Raw genomic sequence first — 22,809 nt, 5'->3', positions numbered from 1 at the left:
AGCTTAGGGCCGACCACAGAGAAGGCCCTGTCTCCCCTGGTCTTAAGTCTGGTCTTGGGCACCACGAGCTGGAACTGGCTCTCGGACCTCCGAGTGCACGCAGGAAAGTAAATTTGGATGAGGTCCAAGATATACTGAGGTGCCAGTCCATGTAAAGATTTAAAAACAAACAACAATGTTTTAAAATCAATTCTAAAATGAACAGGGAGCCAGTGCAAACTCTGAAGAATTGGGGTTATATGCTGGTGTTTCCTGGCCCCTGTTAAAAGTCGTGCTGCCGCGTTCTGGACTAACTGCAACCGGGAGAGAGTTTTTTGGCCAATGCCAGCATAAAATGCATTGCAGTAGTCCAGGCGACTTGAAATAAAAGCATGCACGACTTGTTCAAAAAGGTTAAAAGAAAAAAACGGTTTTACCTTTACTAAAAGACGAAGATGATAAAAACACGATTTTAAAACGCCATTGACTTGTTTGTCAAGTTTAAAATCGCTGTCTATAGTGACGCCAAGGCTGGTGACTTTGGGAGGCACATCATTATTTCGCAATGGTCCCAATTCAGTGAGGGCCAGACCAAAAACTAAAATTTCCGTTTTTCCCTCATTCATTATTAAAAAATTCTGGGCTAACCAAGCCTTGACGTCACATAGACAGTTGAGAAGGGGTATTAGGGGGCCGTGGCCTTTTGAAATTGGCATATAAATTTGACAGTCATCTGCATAAAAGTGATAGAACACCACTCCATGTTTCCTAAAAATCTCTCCAAGAGGGAAATATATATAAGGAAAAGAGAATGGGGCCTAAAATAGATCCCTGGGGGACACCACAGTAAAGCGGGGCAGAAGAAGACAAGAATATAAGTAAACATTGATTGATTGATTGATTGATTGAACTTTGCAGTAAAGATAAAAACGAAATTTCAATGCATTAGCTGGTGGTTGTGCAGGATACAAGAGCAATATGGTGCAGAGTTGTTGCATTTACAAAATAAGGTGCAGATATAAGTAGATTACTGTACAGATAAATATATTGCACTTTTCCATATGCATCCACATTTACAGCTTTATGTTATATTGTCTTTATATTCCAGCGAGTTAATCCGTTTTGGGGGGGAATTGAGGGGATTATTATGATGCGTTCAAGAGTCACAATTAGTGCACATTTACTGTCTTAATCTTCAAAATTAATAACATTTTCTCATAATATTGCATTCCTAAATATTAAAGACACCTCCTCTGGATGTTTACTCAATTTTTCTGTCATCATCCCCGAAATGCCTTACATAAGAGTGGGCTTAACAGTCCCACGAGTCCCATAAGAGTAAACAAATAGATGAAGACATATGTCATGTCATGGAGCTGCAGCAGGAAGATGCTAAAATTCAGTCTGACCCAAATAGAGACTGATGAGGGAAAGAATACTTTGAAGTCAACAATGGTCCTGCATATCGTAGAGAGTCACATACTAGTATGTGTGTCACTTCCAGCCTACAAACTAGTTTTTAAGGCTTTTCTCTCTTCTCTGCGTTAAATCTATAAAATCAGATCATGTCAATCCAATAGAAAATTGTATTTCCTGTAGTGTGAGAAATATGGCTGATACACTGGAAATAACCCCAGAGAATTACATTTGGTGCTTTGACTAAAGCCAAATGGGAAATGACTTCCTCCTTTCCTCGGATGTCAAGACTTTTCTAGATTTTTTGTTTATTGCTTCACCAGGAAGCAAAACTGCAAATGTTCCCCCCACAAGAGTTTCTCCTGGGAGACTCCTCCTTTGATTTGAAAACCCTATTTCTGTCTGCCTAGCACCATATGGCCAATCACCAGTGTTTGCGGGCCAGATGTCCAAGGGTAGAGACCCTTAATCAAAAGCGGACTTAAGCCCGAGAAGACAACCATGAAGATTAGTTTGCTTGTTGCCGGTTTTGCAAAAAGCTGGCAATGGAGCACCTGGAAGCAGTCGATGTTTAAATGAAGTGAAAACTATCCTTGTCAGACCCTTTCGGTTCAAGCCTCTGGTTCAACTAAGGTCACACGTACAGACTATGGAAATGTGCATTTTGGAGATTATACCAATAAGAACTCAAACTACTGTACCAACGTCACTAGATTTAGACTTTTTTTCTATCATGTTTGACCCACAAATTGAAAACTAGGGAGGAAAGGAGGGGGGATTGGGGGTGGGGGAGGGGTGAGGGGAGGGGGGGAGTGACAAGCTTTTCCATAGTGGAATAAACAGAAATCTTCTTAGTCTCGCAGAGCCTGATCTGTAGATGTGGCAGCAAGCCTGGAGGAGGATGAGCAGTCCTGCAACGCTTTCAATTTAGGTTCTTTAAAGTTCTGCAACAGTTGTGTATCATTCAAAATATATTTGGAGCATAAAGACACTAATTATTATTAGTCTTATGTAAAATTTGTTAATCATTCACGGGTGTTTGATGTCAAAAAGAGGTTGTAAGACAGGGATATTCAACTAAATTTTTTCGTGGGCCACATTTCCAGAAAGCTAAGGACCGGGGCGCTTTACTATTAGTCATATTTTGATATATTCTGAAATAAAAAAGTTTTTGGAACTAAGCTCGTGGGCCACCAGTTGAATAGCATAAATGATGAAAAAGAGGATCTAAAATGGAACATTCAGGAACACCACTATTATATTAAAGAAGTACAAACATTACAAACTGCCAAAAAAAAAGATGACTTATTAAAGGGCTGCCTTGAGGAATGCCTCAGTTAAGTAAATCACAGGTTTGGACACCAGTGTTCTCTATGTTTATGAATTTCCTCTTTCATCAGGTCATTGTCATCTCAGAGCGTTCAAATATCGCAACTGGACTGTTTTGTCTTATCCTCTCATCCGAGTAGGCTTCATCAGTTCATGCTCATAGACTTAGATTGGTCAGACCTAATCTTAAACTTAGATTGGTCAGATGGAGATCTAATCTTAGATTTAGATTGGTCAGATCTAGTCTTGGACTTAGATTAGACAGTTTTAATCTTAGACTTAGATTGGTCAGCTCTAGTCTTAGACTTAGATTGGTCAGATATAGTCGTAGACTTAGTTTGGTCACCTCTAGTCTTAGACTTAACTTGGTCAGCTCTAGTCTTAGACTTAAATTGGTCAGATCGAGTCTTAGACTTAGATTGGTTAGATCGGGTCTGAACTGACCTACTGATGAAGCCTACTGAGGTATTGTCACCAGTCGCTAGACTAGATCCGACCAATCTTAGTCTATGAACATGAACTGATGAAGCCTACTCCGTTGAGAGGCAAAACGTCTTCTAAGACCAACCAAACAGTCCAGTTGCAATTGATTGAATGCTTTGAGATGTCAGTGTTCTATATGTTTGCTAGCAAGGTTAAAATATCTAGGCAAGGGTGTTACACTTGTGTGGCATTGTGATGCCGGAGATCGTCTTTTCACGGTGCAGAGGGATGTCAGGAAGCGGCTTGCAGGTGAGAATAAATTATTTATTCTTATCGCATATCAAAATGTGCTGCACGGTGCCCACGGCACGGGATACAAAATGGTAGCCAAAAGATGCTAATGTCAAAAATGCAGACTTAGAGCGTAACCAAGAGCGTAACTGTTGCACGAGGGCAAACAAGACCAACAGGCCGAGTGAGGCCAGCGCATAAACTAAATAGCTCTCTGATCAGTGCCCGGACAACAGGTGTGCGTCCCGAACACCAACCAGAGGCAGGTGACCACAATCTGCCGTCATGGCAACTGAGAGACACAAGTGGACTGAAAAAACATAAACAGACTATGATCAGGGCGGGGGATCATAACAAAGGGTCTTCCAATATATTTACAGTGGTCCAAGTTCCTTTGTGCTACAGCATTATTAGGCATTTTCTGCAAAAATGTTTTGTAAATTAACTCAGGGGCCGACATGGTGTCAGACTCGGGCCCCCAGTTGAATAGCCCTGGTGTAAGGTCAGGTGACGTCATTTACGGCGACACCAACTTGGTTATTAGAATCTTTTCAACATTGGTTACACCCACCTTGAGAGCATTATAGAGAAAGGACTCAGTTGGTTCTTACCCAGCCTTTTTTTTTTTAAATTCCCTCACTCTTTTAATTTAGTCCAATACACAAAGCTGGTCTTTGCAATCAAGGCACAAGTAAGCACTTGTATGTAGCAAGGGGCTTTGGCGGCGTAATTAAAAGGCCTGAATGAGAGCCGGCGGGGCTTTGGGTACAAAGTCACAGTTTGAAATTCAAATTTAACATCTGCTATTGATAGGACAGAGAAGACAAATTAAAAACACCCAAAAAACCTTATATATACATATATATATATACACTGTATGTATATATATATATACTGTATATATATATATATATACGTATATATATACTGTATATATATATATAAATATATATACAGTATGTATATATATATATATATATATATATATATATATATATATATATACAGTATATATATATACGTATATATATATATATATATATATACATACACACACATATACTCATAAGTGTGTCGGCTTGAATAGCATTAATGGGCATTAAAATGTAAACATCTAATAAAAATTACCACATACAAAACAGCTTTTGGTGAATTTGGATTCTCGACTGTCAATAAAAGCAAAATAATGTGCACATGGAAGTAAAACTTTCAGTCAATTTTAAAAGTAACGGAGGGCCATGTGTGTGAGAGATGTGTGACTTAGGCTGTTCAGACTTTCCTAGTTTCTCAGTATTAATTGCAACACGCACGCAGCGATTGCAACACCCAGATTAAACCCAGCAACAACCAACTCTGGTTATATTGTGTTTGTGAATGTGTCGTCTCTAAAAAAATAAAAAATACAAATAAAAATCAGTTTGAGAAACCGAAATTAAGCTACATTCATAATTAGGCCAAACGATATCAAAACAAATGGATATTCTAATTATTGGTGGAAAGCTGAATATTTTTACTTCATTTTTTAATGTCTGCACCACCATAATGAAAGAGGCTAATGTATCATTTTTCTGCTTTGCAGTATTTGTCCGCTAAAGGGCGCTAAGGAGCTCTGAAGTCCAGTCAACCCCAATCACGTGACTTACTTTTGTTCCGTCATATCCGCCGTAAAAACATGGATTATTGTTGACAAAACGGAACAAATTTTTTAACACAAAAACAGTAACCGAAGCACTAAAAACAACAAATAAAGCCACGGAATCACCATAGGAGACCAAATGTCGGACAAACGCCGGGCTTTGCCGCCGTGGATGTCAAAAGAGGACGCGGGGTTGAAAGAGAAGCAGCCTCGAGAGAACACCAAGAAGAAAGCCGCACGGTAGCTTTGAGTTAGACTATTCTGCTTATCTGCTTGTTTATTTTTGGAGTATTAATTAGAACATTATTTTTTTTCCAGGGCTATTTTATACTGTATGAACGAAAAAGAGATGGTGGAAGCTGCTGTCGCATATCTGGGACACCAGAATGTGATTCTCCGGTCTGGCCAGCAGGTGACGTAGTTTTTCCTTTTCTGTGTTTTGTTGCCTGAAGTTGTGGCTTTGTTTATATTGAGTTAAACCGGTGATGACAAAATCTGGCCATTTACGGCCTGCAGCTAATGTATTAACGACCTGCGGCACATTAAAAAATACTATTAAAGATACTTTTAAATAATATGATAAAAGAGAATACAGGTGAAATGAAACAAGAAAATGTTGCAATATTGACTTATAACACAAAGCTGTTATGCAGGCAGTTTTTTCTTTAAAGCTTATCAGTACTCAAAATATTATCGATTAAAAAACAATGTTATTATGAATAATTCACATATTTAAGGCCCAATTACTTCATTTTTAAATATTTTTGGGGGGAAAATATTGCATACCGTGTGCGTTTGCCATAAAGAAAAGTTTCCTTTGACAAAACGAAAAAAAACGTCCATCCATCTTCTTCCGCTTATCCGAGGTCGGATGACGGGGGCAACAGCCTAAGCAGGGAAGCCCAGACTTCCCTCTCCCCAGCCACTTCGTCCAGCTCATCCCTGGGGATCCCGAGGCGTTCCCAGGCCAGCCGGGGGACATAGTCTTCCCAGCGTGTCCTGGGTCTTCCCCGTGCCCTCCTCCTACCAGTCGGACATGCCCGAAACACCTCCCCAGGGAGGCGTTCAGGTGGCATCCTGACCAGATGCCAGAACCACCTCATCTGCCTCCTCTTGATGAGAAATAAACAAAAAAACTTGAAAAATAATAAAGAGTTATAATCACTGTATGGATGTAAAGTTGATCTAAAGATTTAGGGGTTTGAAGTAAATCAATTAAAAATAGTGTATGTTATAACGTATTTATGTTTAACACTTTTATGAGTAAGATCCTTTTGGATTCCTAAACATCTTAATGGGATTTTTTAAATTGTCGTTGCCCAAAAAATAATATTTTATAATATTAATTCTAAAAATACTATTAAAAAATTTTCAAAAATTGTAATAAAAGGACATACAGGTGAAATTTAACGATAAAAAGTTGCAATGTTGACTTATAAGACAGAGCTGCCATGCAGGCAGTTTTTTTTCTTTAAAACTGTTATTACTTGAAAAATGATAATGAATCAAAATCAATATTGTCATAAACTGACTTATTTATAATCAAATATTCCACTTGGATATTTTTGGGAAGGGAAATGTTGCATTTTTTGTGTTTTTATATGAACAGATAGACCTGAAGTTAATGTAGAGATTAAAGCATTGAGTGAAAAAATTTACAAAAATCAATACGACCTATTTATAAAACTTTTATGACTGAGAACATTTCAGTCCCCAGGACCAAACTTTAGGGGACCCCTAAAGTTTTAAAATATCTATATATTGTATGGGTTTTGAAAATTAAATAAATGGCCCCTGTTTGCTTTAATCTTTCAGTGTGCAGCCCTCAGAGAAAACATTTTTGAACACCATAAAATTAAAGTGTGTCTATTTTGTCAAAACAGTAAATGTATTAGATATATTGTTTTTTATGAATGAAAATAGAAATGTAATCATAATGGGCTGAAATATGTTACCGTATATGCAAATTAAATGTAAAATACAATAAAGACATTAAACAATGTGGATATTATGGTGGTTGTGGTTTGCTAGTTACTATCTGCACCTCTCAGTATGATGCACACACAACCTCAAAAATAAAAAGTATATAATAATAATTCATTCATTTACTACCGCTTGTTTGTGAATAACACTTCACTGGCCGTGCCACACAGGTTGAAAGTAAAATGGAGGATGCAGCTGGTAAGAGGTACAGGAAAACGGCTTCTTCGTTAAAGAGAGACAAGCCAGCCACAGAAGCAATAGAGGAGGCATGTGAGAATGTGTCCTACGTGTCGGAGACAGACCTGGACATAAGCGAGATGGACACATTGCCGTATGCCACCGATAACCAGGAGCAGAAGGCGGATTGTGAGGATCTGGTGTCACCAGCTGCAGTCGCTTGTCTCAGGAAGGACAGCCTGCAGATAGAAAAGAAACATTTAACCAACAGCCAAGACAAGGACGATGCCATGCGTCTTGTGCGAGAAATATTTTTCAGTAGATAATGGACTCAGACATAATAGTAAAGTTTTTACAGCAGAGTATGTATTGCTTTCTTACAAACAAAAAACAACTTTCGCTGTCCGGCCATTGTAAATCTTGTTTTTTTTCTCATGTTTTACAAGCATCAACATGCAGCCCACATACATACACAAACTGTGAAACTTCATGGCCATATATGCCTGTTTGCTGCGGTTACACAGTTAGAGGCTGGTAACTTTCCAACATTATCCCGCCCTCTCCCTGCTCCAACTAAGCAAAATACGCCCTACATAATACACATGTGCATAGGAAAATGACGTTATGCTACAAATGCAGTATGATTGAAAACATTAATGACTTTATTGGAATATAACAACCTTTGCATCAGTTTTAAATCATTTTTGTCAAAAAATGAAAAAAGTTTTGAACTCATGCTTTTCACCAAAAGAAAATCCAAGGGCCACTGCTAACACTGCTGGTGTACGCGGATGGAGAAAAAACATGTCCAAAACTATCCATCCATTTCTACCGCTTATTCCCTTTTGGGGTGGCGGGGGGCGCTGGTGCATATCTCAGCTACAATCGGGCGGAAGTGGGGTACACCCTGGACAAGTCGCCACCTCATTGCAGGGCCAACACAGATAGACAGACAAAACTAAGTCAAATTTAAACAAAAATTTAGTTATTTTATCAAGAGAGCAACTTACAATATGTTCTTCCCATTCAAGTTAAAAAAAAAACATTTGCCCACCCAGTTGGACTGGTCCTGTACCGACAGCCGATAATTGCCCAAATGTGCCTAAATCAGGGGTGCCCATTACGTCAATCGTCAGCTAGGCATTAAAAAATAGACCTAAAAAATAAATAAAGAAATCTTCAGTATGACGTCACTTTCGTCTCAATTGACATTCAGGGAACCTAAGCGTCTTGTCTATTATTAAAAAAAAATGACCGACAGGAAGGCGAGAAACACTTCATTTCAACAGACTCGCGTACCATACCTGCTGTCAAAACTCTATAAAGACCGTCCGCCCAGTTCCTGTCTTCACAATGAAAGCGCTGCTTCATCCGGCCTGCGCTAACAAAATAAAAGAGACTCAATGCAAGTCATCAGAATCAGGTAATACACCAACTTATATTCTTGTCTTCATGAAATAAAATAATCTTTGTGTATTACACATGCTTGTATTATCATTAAACACCTTTAACTCGTTAACAAAAATGTATTTGCTAAATAAATAAATATAAAATATATATATATATGAGGTAGATCCCCTCCACTTGGTCAATTGAAAAGTAGCTCGTTTTCAGAAAAAGTGTGGGCCAACCTGGCCCAAATGAAACAAAAATCACAAATAATGAGAACACACTTAAACTAGATCCATATGAAATTAAGTTCATCAATGCAAAACAATCCAAACACGAAATAAGTAAATAGCTCCAACACTTTTCATTCTCAAATATACACGAGCGTGTGAACACCAGTCATCTTATTTCTTACAAATTTTCATTTATAATTCTTAAAAAAAATAAAAATACAAATCTATTCTTTCAAACCACTATTCTTGCTGATGGTGGTGTTCTTATTCATTTATGTTTTGTTTAAACATGTTTATTGTTGAGGCGGTGACATACAGCAGCTTTAAAGCACATATCTCCAGTCTCACTGGTGTTGACCAGGGGTCTCAAACTCAATTGTCCTGGGGGCCACTGGGTGCAGAGTCTGGGTGAGGCTGCGCCGCAAGAAAAGATTTCTTCAAAACATTTTTGCATACACCTCAGCATGTCTAGTAGTATAATGACATTTCAAATTGTATCCCTTGTGCACGCAACTTTGGGCAAATAGGACTCATTATGGTGCCCCTGTGCTCAACAAAGAAATATTGCATCTCCCACTTTTCCTGGAATTGTCTTTGCTCATCACTAATCTTTCTCTTCACTGCAGGCTTTGAAAAAGACATGTCTGGGGTCGTGGAATATATTTTTTAATTAGCCAACGCATGGAGAATGTTATTTCCGTAATGTGTGTCGTTCCGCTTTTCCTCCCTACCGCAACATGGCGGTCTTCGGATAATACCGGGATAGCGAGCGCAATAAAGTCACGGCTCCAGGAGTGTTATCCGGCGTCATATATGTAGTGTTCATCGTGTGAGGCAATGCAAATTAAACAATAAAAAAACAAATAATGGTTTGAATTGGTCTAGGTTATCGGGGATGGTTATTACTGACGGACAGGTGTCCCGATGTGACTGCAACCAGGCACGTAACTCCTGGTCTCCATGGCAACGTCTCTGTCGCTTTCACTCATTTGCCGCTTTTCCACTAATGCAGGGGTAGGCAACCCAGAACGTTGAAAGAGCCCTTTTGGAGCCAAATAACACAACACTGTCAAGCGGCATTCATATAAAACTTGTGGGCCGCGCTAACATTAAACTTTCATATTAAGGTGGGGGCCGCAAAATAGCGTCTCGTAGGCCGCGTGTTTGAGACCCCCTGTGTTGACGATGTAGAGCTAAGACAAGGCTATTAAGGCCTACTTCGCTAGTAGTAGTAGTACTGAAATGCTGTAGCTGAACATTAATGGAGGATCTTTTTTTTCTCTTACTCTCACTTTTACTTTGTTAGATATTTTGGATGTTGCCAGACGTCGTCGTCACATCAACACCTGTAAAAGCTGAGTGACTGACTAAACTATCTAGTAGATACAACCATGGCACTACTACAACACACCCGAAACCGTTATCAATACTATTTATTACTTACCCATCCATTTAATCCACTATATGACCCTCCCTAGTGTGCCTTTGATTGGCTCGCCAGTTTCTGACCATGTCTGTGACCTAAACCGCTCTGGCTGCATTGCCCTCTGCTGGTTGTTCAGGGGAGTTTGTAACTCCACATTTATTTGTGCATCTGGTTTGTGGGAGGAATGTCTCATCGACACAAAAACGAAAAAGTGATCCATCCATTTTCTACCGCTTGTCCCTTTTGGGGTCACTGGGGGTGCTGGAGCCTATCTCAGCTGCATTCGGGCAGAAGGCGGTGTACACCATTGACAAGTCACCACCTCATTGCAGGGCCAACATAGATAGACAGACAACATTCACACTCATATTCACACACTAGGGCCAATTTAGTGTTGCCAATCAACCTATCCCCAGGTGCATGTCTTTGGAGGTGGGAGGAAGCCGGAGTATCCAGAGGGAACCCACGCAGTCACGGGGAGAACATGCAAACTCCACACAGAAAGATCCCGAGCCCGGGATTGAACTCAGGACGACTCAGGACCTTTGTATTGTGAGGCACATGCACTAACCCCAGTTCCACCGATCCACATATGCAAATTCAATACAAATACAAATACAAAATCAAGCATATTTATATTCAAATCTCAAAAATACAATGAGAAATACATGTTTATTTATACAAATTGTTGATGTATTTGTATGTCACATTTTTATATTCATACATTTTATTTGTATCTGTTTTCAAATCTCAATATATCTACAAATACGTATTTAATTATTTATTTTTATATCACATTTGTATTTGTATATTTATTAATATATGCATTTGTATTAAAATCCTATTGAGATATATCCGTCCATTTTCTACCGCTTATTCCCTTTTGGGGTCGCGGGGGCGGCTGGCGCCTATCTCAGCTGCATTCGGGCGGAAGGCGGCGTACACCCTGGACAAGTCGCCACCTCATTGCAGGGCCAACACAGATAGACAACATTCACACACTAGGGCCAATTTAGTGTTGCCAATCAACCTATCCCCAGGTGCATGTCTTTGGAGGTGGGAGGAAGCCGGAGTACCCGGAAGGAACCCACGCATTCACGTATATATATAGTATGATACACAGTAGAGACCCTTTCCGGCAGTATCTGTGAACATGGTAGCATCGGCATATGCAAAGACCGAGTTGCCTTGAACGCAGCACTCGGTCGTTAAAAAAAGTCAGCTGATCTGTGTTTACCTTCTGCTTGATTAACTTCAATAACAGCATACTGACTTAAGATAATATCAAAAACAAATATTTACAAAAAAATCTTTCAACTTGGGCAAATACTGAAGCAGATCCAACAGGACTTCAGTCCTCGGGAGCGCGCGCGTCTGCAGCAATGAGCCAGGCGCGCCACCGAGGAGGGTGCGCTCTTCTTTTTCGGGACGGACGCGCGCGACACAGAGTTCGTGCCTTCATCTCCATCGTCGGGGCTGCCAGCGTCCTTCAAGGTGGGTCACACACGACGCCGACTGGCTCCCTTTATGTGACATGACGTCATGTCACCACGTTGCAGGGCTATTTTTTTTTTAAAATAGATGTGAAGTGAACAAACTTTTTTTTTTAAAGTTTGAAGAAGGGGCGGGGCCGTGCGAACAAAGCTCTTTGTTCGTTTGTCTTTTTATGAACGCACTTGTAATGTCTTTCATCAATTACTGATAACCTGTTATGTTATGATACATGTTTTGTTGAGTTATAGAGGAGGGATGCATGCAAAGATACGGCACGCCAAGCAAAAAAGGTGTGGTTATTAATTGTGTAGGGACATAATAATTCAGGACTTTGGAAATACTTTTTGCAAGGGTATGTATGCGTTTGATGGCCTATCTATTAATTACTAGTATTATTTATGAACTATTAAGTTTTGACAAGAACTCCTGTAGGTGATGATGCATGATAATATCTATTTTAAGAAGGGGAATAGGAGGGTGTGTTCCAAATAGGGCTGGGCGATATTGTCTTTTTTTAATATTGCGATATTTTTAGGCCATATCGCAATATACGATATACATTACGATATTTTCCCTTAGCCTTGAATGAACACTTGATGCATATAATCACAGCAGTATGATGATTCTATTTGTCTACATTGAAACATTCTTCTTCATACTGCATTAATGTATGCTACTTTTAAACTTTCATGCAGAGAGGGAAATCACAACTAAGTCAATTGACCAAAACTGTATTTATTAAAGTTATTAAGCAATGGCACAAACATTCAAGTCATTTCTAAAACATAAATTGCAAGATTGTCAGAGACATTTTAAGTGTCAAATAAAAATGAGCTGTATAATAGGAAATCAAATTGTATTCGTACTTTACTATGTGTTACTAAGGTTATGAAATTCTCTTCATTCTCTAGCGAGTGACTTTTCAAATGATGCTACATATTAGCAGTAATGCTACTTTTTATAGCAACGCTTTTTCCCCCCACATTTGACAAATTACGGTTGTCTGTTCGACATATTCCCACTTGAAGCCGAACCATCGACAGACGATGGAAACCCTGCTGTTTTTATTGGGAATTGAGTCTTCATTTGTTACCAGAGCCGCACCATCGTTCTCTCGTGCTGCTATGTTAGCAGCTAATGTTAGCCACGCTGCTACTTCTCTTCCGGTGTGAGAGCGTATACGTGACGTGAGATTTTTGTGACGTATGTAAGAATGTGCGCCAGCTTGTCTGTGAGGAGACACAGGAAAGAGCGAGAAGAGCCTGAAGTGTACACCCGCAGCTAAAAGTCCTGCGTGAGAACGTTTACTCGAATATTACGATATATTCATTTTCTATATATCGTACAGAGACAAACCCACGATATATCGTATATATCGATATATTGCCCAGCCCTAGTTCCAACTATCGTGGGATCACACTCCTCAGCCTTCCCGGTAAGTTTTATTCAGGTGTACTGGAGAGGAGGCTACGCTGGATAGTCGAACATCGGATTCAGAAGGAACAGTGTGGTTTTCGTCCTGGTTGTGGAACTGTGGACCAGCTCTATCATCTCGGCAGGGTCCTTGAGGGTGCATGGGAGTTTGCCCAACCAGTCTACATGTGCTTTGTGGACTTGGAGAAGGTATTCGACCGTGTCCCTCGGGAAGTCCTGTGGGGAGTGCTCAGAGAGTATGGGGTATTGGACTGTCTGATTGTGGCGGTCCGCTCCCTGTACGATCAGTGTCAGAGCTTGGTCCGCATTGCTGGTAGTAAGTCGGACATGTTTCCAGTGAGGTTTGGACCCCGCCAAGGCTGCCCTTTTGTCACCGATTCTGTTTATAACTTTTACGGACAGAATTTCTAGGCGCAGTCAAGGCGTTGAGGGGTTCCGGTTTGGTGGCCGCAGGATTAGGTCTCTGCTTTTTGCAGATGATGTGGTCCTGATGACTTCATCTGGCCGGGGTCTTCAGCTCTCACTGGATTGGTTCGCAGCCGAGTGTGAAGCGACTGGGATGAGAATCAGCACCTCCAAGTCTGAGTCCATGGTTCTCGTCCGGAAAAGGGTGCAGTGCCATCTCCGGGTTGGGGAGCAGACCCTGCCCCAAGTGGCGGAATTCAAGTACCTAGGAGTCTTGTTCACGAGTGAAGGAAGAGTGGATCGCGAGATCTACAGGCAGATCGGTGCGGCGTCTTCAGTAATGCGGACGTTGTGGTAAAGAAAGAGCTGAGCCGGAAGGCAAAGCTCTTAATTTACCGGTCGATCTACGTTCCCATCCTCACCTATGGTCATGAGCTTTGGGTTATGACCAAAAAGACAAGATCACGGGTACAAGCGGCCAAAATGAGTTTCCTCCGCCGGGTGGCGGCTCTCTCCCTTAGAGATAGGGTGAGAAGCTCTGCCATCCGGGAAGAGCTCAAAGTTTAGCCGCTGCTCCTCCACAGAGAGGAGCCAGATGAGGTGGTTAGGGCATCTGGTCAGGATGCCACACGAACGCCTCCCTAGGGAGGTGTTCAGGGCATGTCCAACCGGCAGAGGGCCGCGAGGAAGACCCAGGACCCGTTGGGAAGACTATGTCTCCCGGCTGGCCTGGGAACACCTCTGGATCCCCCGGAAAGAGCTGGACGAAGTGGCTGGGGAGAGGGAAGTCTGGGCTTTCCTGCTTAGGCTGCTGCCCCAGTGACACAACCTCGGATAAGCGGAAGATGATGGATGGATGGATATTAATTTAATGTGTAAAAGTGAAGCTTTGCAATGTGTTTGAAAGGTATAGGAACGCTCATTTCCTTTCTTCACATTTGTTTTTCCATTTCTGGATGGAAATGATTATTAGTTGTGGCTGACAGCCTACCAATTAATGCTCATGGCATCCAATGTTGTGCACGGGGCAGTTAAAAATAAAAGAGATGTTTCAGGAAATAATTGCAGAGCAATTCAGACGCGCCACGCTCCACTTAGTTATGGTTCAAAGCCGAGCTACAGTTTTGGAAAGACAGTGGCTCTTGGTGAGGCCAGTAAAAAGTGAACTAGAACATTTTGATGGGCCTGCTACCTGTGTCGTTGGAAGCCGCCGTGCTTTTAAGATGTTAAAGATTTTGAAATAAAAATAAACTTTGATTTGAGATGCTGCCGAGTGTCTGAATGTGATAGTTTTAGGTGTAACTGTACAAAATGAGTTATGCAGCTAACCTAAAACGTTAGCATGCTTACATTAAAATGCTAATGTTTAGCATGTGCGCACACATTAGCATGATAACAGTTAGCATCAGAGATGTCCGTTAATATCGGCATGCCGATATTATCGGCCGATAAATGCTTTAAAATGTAATATCGCAAATTATCGGTATCGGTTTCAAAAAGTAAAATTAATGACTTTAAAATGCCGCTGTACATATCCGATAAAACAAGGAAGTAGGTCTGGTATACTCTAGACTGAAGCTGTGTGCCTTCCTTGTTGTTTGTAGTTGTTGTTTTGAGACATGTTTAAAAATATATATATATATTGCACTTTGTGAAAGTCAAAGTATAGTATTTCCCATGGTTGTAATGGGTATCAGGATTATCTCAGGGATAGCATGTCCCAAATTCCAAGCTGTTTTAAGGCATGTAAAAAAAAAAAATGCACTTTGTGACTTCAATAATAAATATGGCAACTGGAGTTGAAGTTGTTCTCTTATTTTGGAAAGCCTTGTTTTTCATTGATTGATTGAAACTTTTATTCGTAGATTTTACAGTACAGTACATATTCCGTACAATTGACCACTAAATGCTAACACCCGAATAAGTTTTTCAACTTGTTTAAGTCGGGGTCCACGTTAATCAATTCATGGTAAAATTACATTGTTTAATGCATCCAGCGGGGCATCACAACAAAATTAGTAATAATGTGTTAATTCCACGACTGTATATATCGGTGTCGGTTGATATCGGAATCTGTAATTAAGAGTTGGACAATATCGGAATATCGGCAAAAAAGCCATTATCGGACATCTCTAGTTAGCATGTTTCGTATATCCCCAAGTTATTACTCAAAGGTGTATGGCTGCGAATATAGAGAAAAAGCTGTAAAATTAAATGAAAAACTTAACGTGCTTAATTTATCTTGCCGGCATGCTAACAGTTAACAAATGTCACATATGAAGTTATATGACTACGGTGTAAATGGTTGCAAATCCAAAACAAAAAGTTAGCATGCTAATGTTAGCATGTTAGCTTGTAAAAGGTGAATAAGTTAGTAGTCCTTAATTATATTATACACACAGGCAGGGCACAGATCACTTCAATAAAGGCTATACGACCAAGAACACCACATTAAACGACGGCAATGATCTTATATGTTTTGCATTCACACATGCTGGCTGTCGATCGACCTGCAGTCAAAAAAAAAGACAACAGTCACTTACTTTATCCAAATCCACTTGGGGAAGAAAGGACAGGGAGCGGTAGGAGCACACATCTGACAATCTGAAAATTAAGAATAGTACAAAGGGTATACTTAAACGTTGCAGAACGAGAGTCTTTGTATACTTCCACTGTAATTAACTTAACATTTCAGCTGTGATGTTAGAAGATTTTAGTTGGAGCCTTATTGTAATTACGTGTAAAACCACAACAGCATAGTTTTAACTTTATTGTAATTAACTCTTAACACCACAACTGAAGTTACAGTTGCAAATGTATTTTAGTTACCTGCAAAATTGCAACTGTAAAGTTACAGCATGTGCAGTACAGGCCAAAAGTTTGGACACACTTCTCATTCAATGCGTTTTCTTTATCCATCCATTTTCTACCGCTTATTCCCTTTTGGGGTCGCGGGGGGCGCTGGCGCCTATCTCAGCTACAATCGGGCGGAAGGCGGGGTACACCCTGGACAAGTCGCCACCTCATCGCAGGGCCAACACAGATAGACAACATTCACACTCACATTCACGCACTAGGGCCAATTTAGTGTTGCCGATCAACCTATCCCCAGGTGCATGTCTTTGGAAGTGGGAGGAAGCCGGAGTACCCGGAGGGAACCCACGCATTCACGGGGAGAACATGCAAACTCCACACAGAAATATCCCGAGCCTGGATTTGAACCCAGGATTGCAGGACCTTCGTATTGTGAGGCAGACGCACTAACCCCTCTGCCACCGTGAAGCCTGCGTTTTCTTTATTTTCATGACTATTTACGTTGTAGATTGTCACTGAAGGCATCAAAACCATGAATGAACACATCTGGCGTTATGTACGTACCTAACAAAAAAAGGGGAAATAACTGAAAACATGAGATAGGCTCCAGCACCCCGCGACCCAAAAAGGGACAAGCGGTAGAAAATGGATAGATGCATGTTTTATATTCTACTTTCTTCAAAATAGCCACCCTTTGCTCTGATTATTGCTTTGCACACTCAAGAGGTAGTCACCGGAAATTGTTTTTCACTGCACAGGTGTGATTGAAGCTCATCGAGAGATTGCCAAGAGTGTGCAAAGTAGTAATCAGAGCAAAGGGTGGCTATTGTGAAGAAACTAGAATATAAAACATGTTTTCAGTTATTTTAACTTTTTTTGGTTAAGTACATAACTCCACATGTGTTGATTCATAGTTTTGATGCCTTCAGTGACAATCTACAATGTAAATAGTCATGAAAATAAAGAAAACCCATTGAATGAAGAGAAGGTGTGTCCAAAACTTTGGCCTGTACTGTTGCTCCAATTTGATTGCAATTAACTGTAAAATCACAACTGAAATTACAGTTGTAACTTTACTATCATTAACTGTAAAATTACAACTGAAATTACAGTTGTAACTTTACTATCATTAACTGTAAAATCACAACTGGGAATTTACAGCATACCCAGCAGGCACAAGACATTGATATAAAGTTGATTTCCATACTGTTTATGTTTTTATAAACTGACTTCTTCTAAACAACTTTGCAAAGTAGTTGTGTTTGTAAATTCAGACAACGTTGATGTCTAACGTTGGATCCACGTTATTTGTTGGGAAGTGACCAAATTTCAATGGTCAAATCAACGTCACACAACTTGACATTGAATAAATGTCATTAAAAAGCATGTTGTTTCAACATTTTATTTGTGTTGTAGAATATTGGTGGGAAAATGACAAGAATTCGATGGGCAAATCAATGTGAGAAGCCAACACTGATTAAACATTGTCAAAAAGCATGTTGTTCCAATATTAAGTTTGAGTTGCTCAACGTCAGGATCTAATTCAACAAGTTCTCAACTTTGTTTTAATGTCTTGTGCCTGCTGGGTACAATTGCAACTTTATTTTGCTGTAAAATCACAACTGAAGTTAGTTGTAACTTAATTATCATGAACTGTGAAATCACAACTGTGAGGTCACAGCATATACCTCTAATTTCATTGTAATTATCTGTAAAATCACAAATGTCAGGTTTCAGTTGAATCCTTATTATCATTGACTGTAAACATTGCAATTAACTGTAAATTCACACGGTAAAGTTACATCATATAGTTGCAACTTTACTGCAATTACCTAATATCATAACTGAATTTACAATATATCAGTTGCAATTTTACTAATTGACTGTCAAGTCCCAACTGTGTAGTTACATCATTTTGTTGCAACTTTATTGTCATTAACTGTAAAAAACAGAAATCACAACTGTGAAGTTACGTCATATAGTTGCAACATTATTGCAACTACCTAACATCATAACTGAATTTACAACATATAGTTGCAATGTTACTAATTGACTGTCAAGTTCCAACTGTAAAGTTACATCATTTTGTTGGAACTTTATTGTCATTAACTGTAAAAAATCACAACTGTGAAGTTACAACATAACTTTGTTGTAATCAACTGTGTTATCACAACTGTGAAGTAACGTTATAGTTGTAACAAATAGTTGTATAGTCGTAACAAACTCTACAATTACATTTGTGAAGTTAGGGCATATATTTGGAAATGTATTGTTATAAACTGTAAAGTCACGGTGGCAGAGGGGTTAGTGCGTCTGCCTCACAATACGAAGTTCCTGCAGTCCTGGGTTCAAATCCAGCCTCGGGATCTTTCTGTGTGGAGTTTGCATGTTCTCCCCGTGAATGCGTGGGTTCCCTCCGGGTACTCCGGCTTCCTCCCACTTCCAAAGACATGCACCTGGGGATAGGTTGATTGGCAACACTAAATTGGCCCTAGTGTGTGAATGTGAGTGTGAATGTTGTCTGTCTATCTTTGTTGGCCCTGCGATGAGGTGGCGACTTGTCCAGGGTGTACCCTGCCTTCCGCCCGATTGTAGCTGAGATAGGCGCCAGCGCCCCCCGTGACCCCAAAAGGGAATAAGCGGTAGAAAATGGATGGATGGAGACTGAGGGCAGTGACAAAAAGGTGGAGATTGTGGACCTATGGCACAGGCAAATGAATATAACAGATAAATGAGTTAGCTGGTTTTGACGATGTAAAAATGTCAAAAGTGGATAAAGTCTTATGGAGCCGAGTAGGCACTGTGCAGTGGAAATATGGCAAGTTGCTGTATTTGTACTGATTGGTCTGAAGATGCCCTGAATTAGCCTTTCCTTTTCTGTTCTCGTCTCCCCAGGTGCATCATGGGAAACAAAATAATCCGGAAGCGAGAGTCTCCAGTCGGCAGTGCTGCTAGCCCAGAGCAGAGACCGACAAAGGACCAAACAGTGGCTCCTGATGGCACACCGGCTCAGAAGACGGTGGCAAGGGAGAATCTGGACGTGGTGGTAGGGGAGGAAGTAGCAAAGGTGTCATGTCTGCCCGGTGAACAGTGCGTGTCCAAGCTTGAAACCGCCCCAGAAGCTGATCCCAAACCCAATCCGGAGGCGTGTGCAGTTGAGCCCGCGCCAGAGCCGACACCGGCCGTAGACACAGAGAATGGCCTATCATACATGTCTTCAGCCCCTTCAGTTGAGATGAGTACGCCTGACGGCACCTCGCAACCTTACCAGACTCCCACAGAGGTCCTGTTGAGCGAGAGAGCTGGGGACGACGCAGCAGCGGCTCTTCAGAGTTGTTCTTTTGATCCGGAAACACCTGAAGAGGAACCAGAACCGGCTGAAAAGCCAGCAGAAGTGGAGGCTGCTGGAGATACGAAGCAAAGGGAGGAAAGCGTCAACGAATCCCTGAAAGAGTTGAACCTAAATGCAGGAATTGAGTCAGACCTTCTGGACGACACAAGCACCAACACAGCTCAGGTCATGTGACCCTTCTGCCTTTACAAGAATCCTTCAGAATGTTGTCACGCCAAAAGTAAATAGTGATGCTGATGTTGGATGGTGCATAGTTGGACAGAAGACATTTTTACTTACAGCAAATTCAGTCCATTTCTAATGATTGTACAAAAAGGGGGAGGCGTAAACCACTACAGATGGACAATGTAACCAAGTCTTCCATGAATACACTTCTGAAAAGTCTTCCAATTAAAATAAAGTTATTAAATACTCACTATGAGACTAGAGTGCGTGTGGATGACTTCGGCGTGCACGGTGGAGCGTGAGGAGCGCACATGTGGAAATGAAATTCCAGCGCAGATTGTTTAAGAGGCAGTGCCTTCTCACAGTCACAGGGGATGGGGTGGGGGGCAGGGAGCGAGTGGGCCACATTCTTTCCAGAGAAAGGAGGGTTTTTAGGGGAGCTGTGGGTCAAAAGTCCTAAAGTTTGATTGCTTCTCCAACCATTTTGACAAATTAGTGAAAGGCCCGCCGAAGTATTAGCGGTCACCACCGTCTTAGATTGACAGAAAAGGCTGACATCACTTTTTTTGTTCCACGTGTCCACCCAAGAAAACCGGCGCCTATATCCCCAGTAACACCCGCAGCTAACAACGTCGCCCAGTCTCCACAGACCGGGAAGAGACTTAATTGTGGAAAGCTCATTCCATCCAGCATAAATTTTAAAACTGAGCTGTGTTCTTTGGAGATGCTGACCAAGAACTCACAAGCTGTGTGATTAATGCTTTCCAAGTTGTGATTCCTGCCATAGCAGAGTTCCATAAACAACCTCTGGACTTTTGCCCTTAATGTCCTGTTGATTTCCTGTAGCTTGTCTGTGGCCAAAGAGAAAACATCACGCACATCGACAAAACATGTAAATGCACTTTCATTTCAGTACCATACGCATAACGGTATACAGCGGTGCCTCCATTTAGAACTGTTTTTAAATAAGAGCTGTCTGTTTGCCAGCAAAACATTTTGTTACAATCATCCCTGCCATTAACGAGCGTAGAACATTTCACGGTAAAAACCCTGGAAGAGCCGACCCAAACAAGCCTTATTCATTAACAGTAGCTAATAGCTAGAGATCGACATTACTTGGTTTTCCGACGACAGGAAGGAAGTGGATGTGAACGACAGTACCAAGCAGAACTGGATGATAAACATTTACACTGTAATTGACACAAAAAAAATCCAGCAAACTTGGGAATGCAATCTGAGCCTATCACTGCCAGTTTGCACCATACTGACGCATAATGAGTAAAGCTAGACAAGATCATTGACATAACATCCAAACGGATGGATTAAGCAAAGAAGTCAAACAATGTTCTAACTTGATGTAGTTTAAGAGGTTGTTCAAACAAAAGTGTTTACAATGTACAAATCCCAAAACCAGTGAAGTTGGCACATTGTGTAGAAGGTAAATAAAAACAGAATACAATGATTTTAAAATCCTTTTCAACCTATATTCAATTGAAGAGACTGCAAAGACAAGATACTTAACGTTCAAACTGGAAAGCTGTTATTTTTTGCAAATATTAGTTCATTTGGAATTTGATGCCTGCAACATGTTTCAAAAAAGCTGGCACAAGTGGCAACAAAGACTGAAAAAGTTGATAAATGCTCATCAGCACTCACAGGTGAATAGACTTAACTGGGAACAGGTGGGTGCCATGATTGGGTATAAAAGCAGCTTCCATGAAATGCTCAGTCATTCACAAACAAAGATGGGGCGAGGGTCACCACTTTGTGAACAAAAGCGTGAGCAAATTGTTGAACAGTTTAAGAACATTTCACAACAAGCTATTGCAAGTAATTTAGGGATTTCACCATATACGGTTGGTAATATCATCAAAAGGTTCAGAGACTGCTCGTAACCGATAATATTACGGCCCTTCGATCCCTCAGGCGGTACTGCATCAAAAAGCGACATCAGTGTGTAAAGGATATCACCACATGGGCTCAGGAACACTTCCGAAAACCACTGTCAGTAACTAAAGTTTGTCGCTACATCCGTAAGTTAAAATTCTATGCAAAGCATAAGCCATTTATCAACAACACCCAGAAACACTGCCTGATTCGCCGGGAATTATGCAAAGTGGAAAAGTGTTCAAAGAGGAAAAGAACCATCCGGATTATTAAAGGCGCAAAGTTCAAAAGCCAGTATCTGTGATGGTATTGGGGTGTATTAGTGCCCAAGGCATGGGTAACCTACACATCTTTGAAGGTACCATTAATGCTGAAAGGTACATACAGGTTTTGGAGCAACATATGTTGCCATCCAAGCAACATTATCATGGACGCTCCTGCTTACTTCAGCAAGACAATGCCAAGCCACATATTACAAAAGCGTGGCTTCATATAGCAAAAGAGTGCGGGTACTAGACTGTTCTGCCTGTAGTCCAGGCCTGTCTCCCAATGAAAATTGTGTGGCGCAATATGAAACCTACAATACCACAACAGAGACCCCAGGCTGTTGAACAACTTAAGCTGTACATCAAGCAAGAATGGGAAAGAATTCCACCTGAAAAGCATCAAAAATTGGTCTCCTCAGTTCCCAAACGTTTACTGAGTGTTGTTAAAAGGAAAGGCCATGTAACAAAGTGGTAAAAATGCCCCTGTGCCAACTTCTTTGCAATGTGTTGCTGCCATTAGGTTCTAAGTTAAAGATTATTTGCAAAAAAAAAAATCTGTTTCTCAGTTCAAACATTAAATATCTTGTTTTTGCAGTCTATTCAATTGAATATAAATTGAAAAGGATTTGCAAATCATTATAGTCTGTTTTTATTTATGAATTACTCAATATGCCAACTTCACTGGTTTTGGGTTTTGTATAAGGAAAAAG

General features: G+C 40.7%; 2 protein-coding genes across 2 annotated transcripts; both read left to right on the top strand.

The window, feature by feature from the left end:
• The first annotated feature begins 5,063 nt into the window (after positions 1-5,063).
• On the top strand, positions 5,064-7,924 carry si:ch211-127m7.2 (uncharacterized). Its single transcript, XM_061894839.1, has 3 exons — positions 5,064-5,314; positions 5,393-5,486; positions 7,228-7,924. The coding sequence occupies exons 1-3, from the start codon at positions 5,214-5,216 to the stop codon at positions 7,558-7,560; spliced, it is 528 nt and encodes a 175-aa protein (XP_061750823.1). The 5' UTR covers positions 5,064-5,213; the 3' UTR covers positions 7,561-7,924.
• Positions 7,925-11,618: 3,694 nt separating this feature from the next.
• On the top strand, positions 11,619-20,202 carry LOC133549440 (cell surface glycoprotein 1-like). Its single transcript, XM_061894838.1, has 2 exons — positions 11,619-11,776; positions 19,325-20,202. Exon 2 carries the CDS (start codon positions 19,332-19,334, stop codon positions 19,953-19,955), a length of 624 nt encoding a protein of 207 aa, XP_061750822.1. The 5' UTR covers positions 11,619-11,776; positions 19,325-19,331; the 3' UTR covers positions 19,956-20,202.
• Positions 20,203-22,809: the final 2,607 nt, after the last annotated feature.

Source organism: Nerophis ophidion, linkage group LG03, assembly GCF_033978795.1.
Source record: "Nerophis ophidion isolate RoL-2023_Sa linkage group LG03, RoL_Noph_v1.0, whole genome shotgun sequence".
NCBI classification, from domain to species: Eukaryota; Metazoa; Chordata; class Actinopteri; order Syngnathiformes; family Syngnathidae; genus Nerophis; species Nerophis ophidion.
The sequence above is the reverse complement of the archived record's forward strand: the minus strand, read 5'-3'. Positions and strand labels throughout refer to the sequence as shown.

Coding starts and splice junctions, on each gene's coding strand:
- LOC133549440 (XM_061894838.1), top strand. CDS start 19,332: ATGGGAAACAAAATAATCCGGAAGCGAGAGTCTCCAGTCGGCAGTGCT.
- si:ch211-127m7.2 (XM_061894839.1), top strand. CDS start 5,214: ATGTCGGACAAACGCCGGGCTTTGCCGCCGTGGATGTCAAAAGAGGAC. Junction 5,315..5,392: donor ACCAAGAAGAAAGCCGCACG/GTAGCTTTGAGT, acceptor TTTTTTTTCCAG/GGCTATTTTATACTGTATGA. Junction 5,487..7,227: donor TTCTCCGGTCTGGCCAGCAG/GTGACGTAGTTT, acceptor CGTGCCACACAG/GTTGAAAGTAAAATGGAGGA.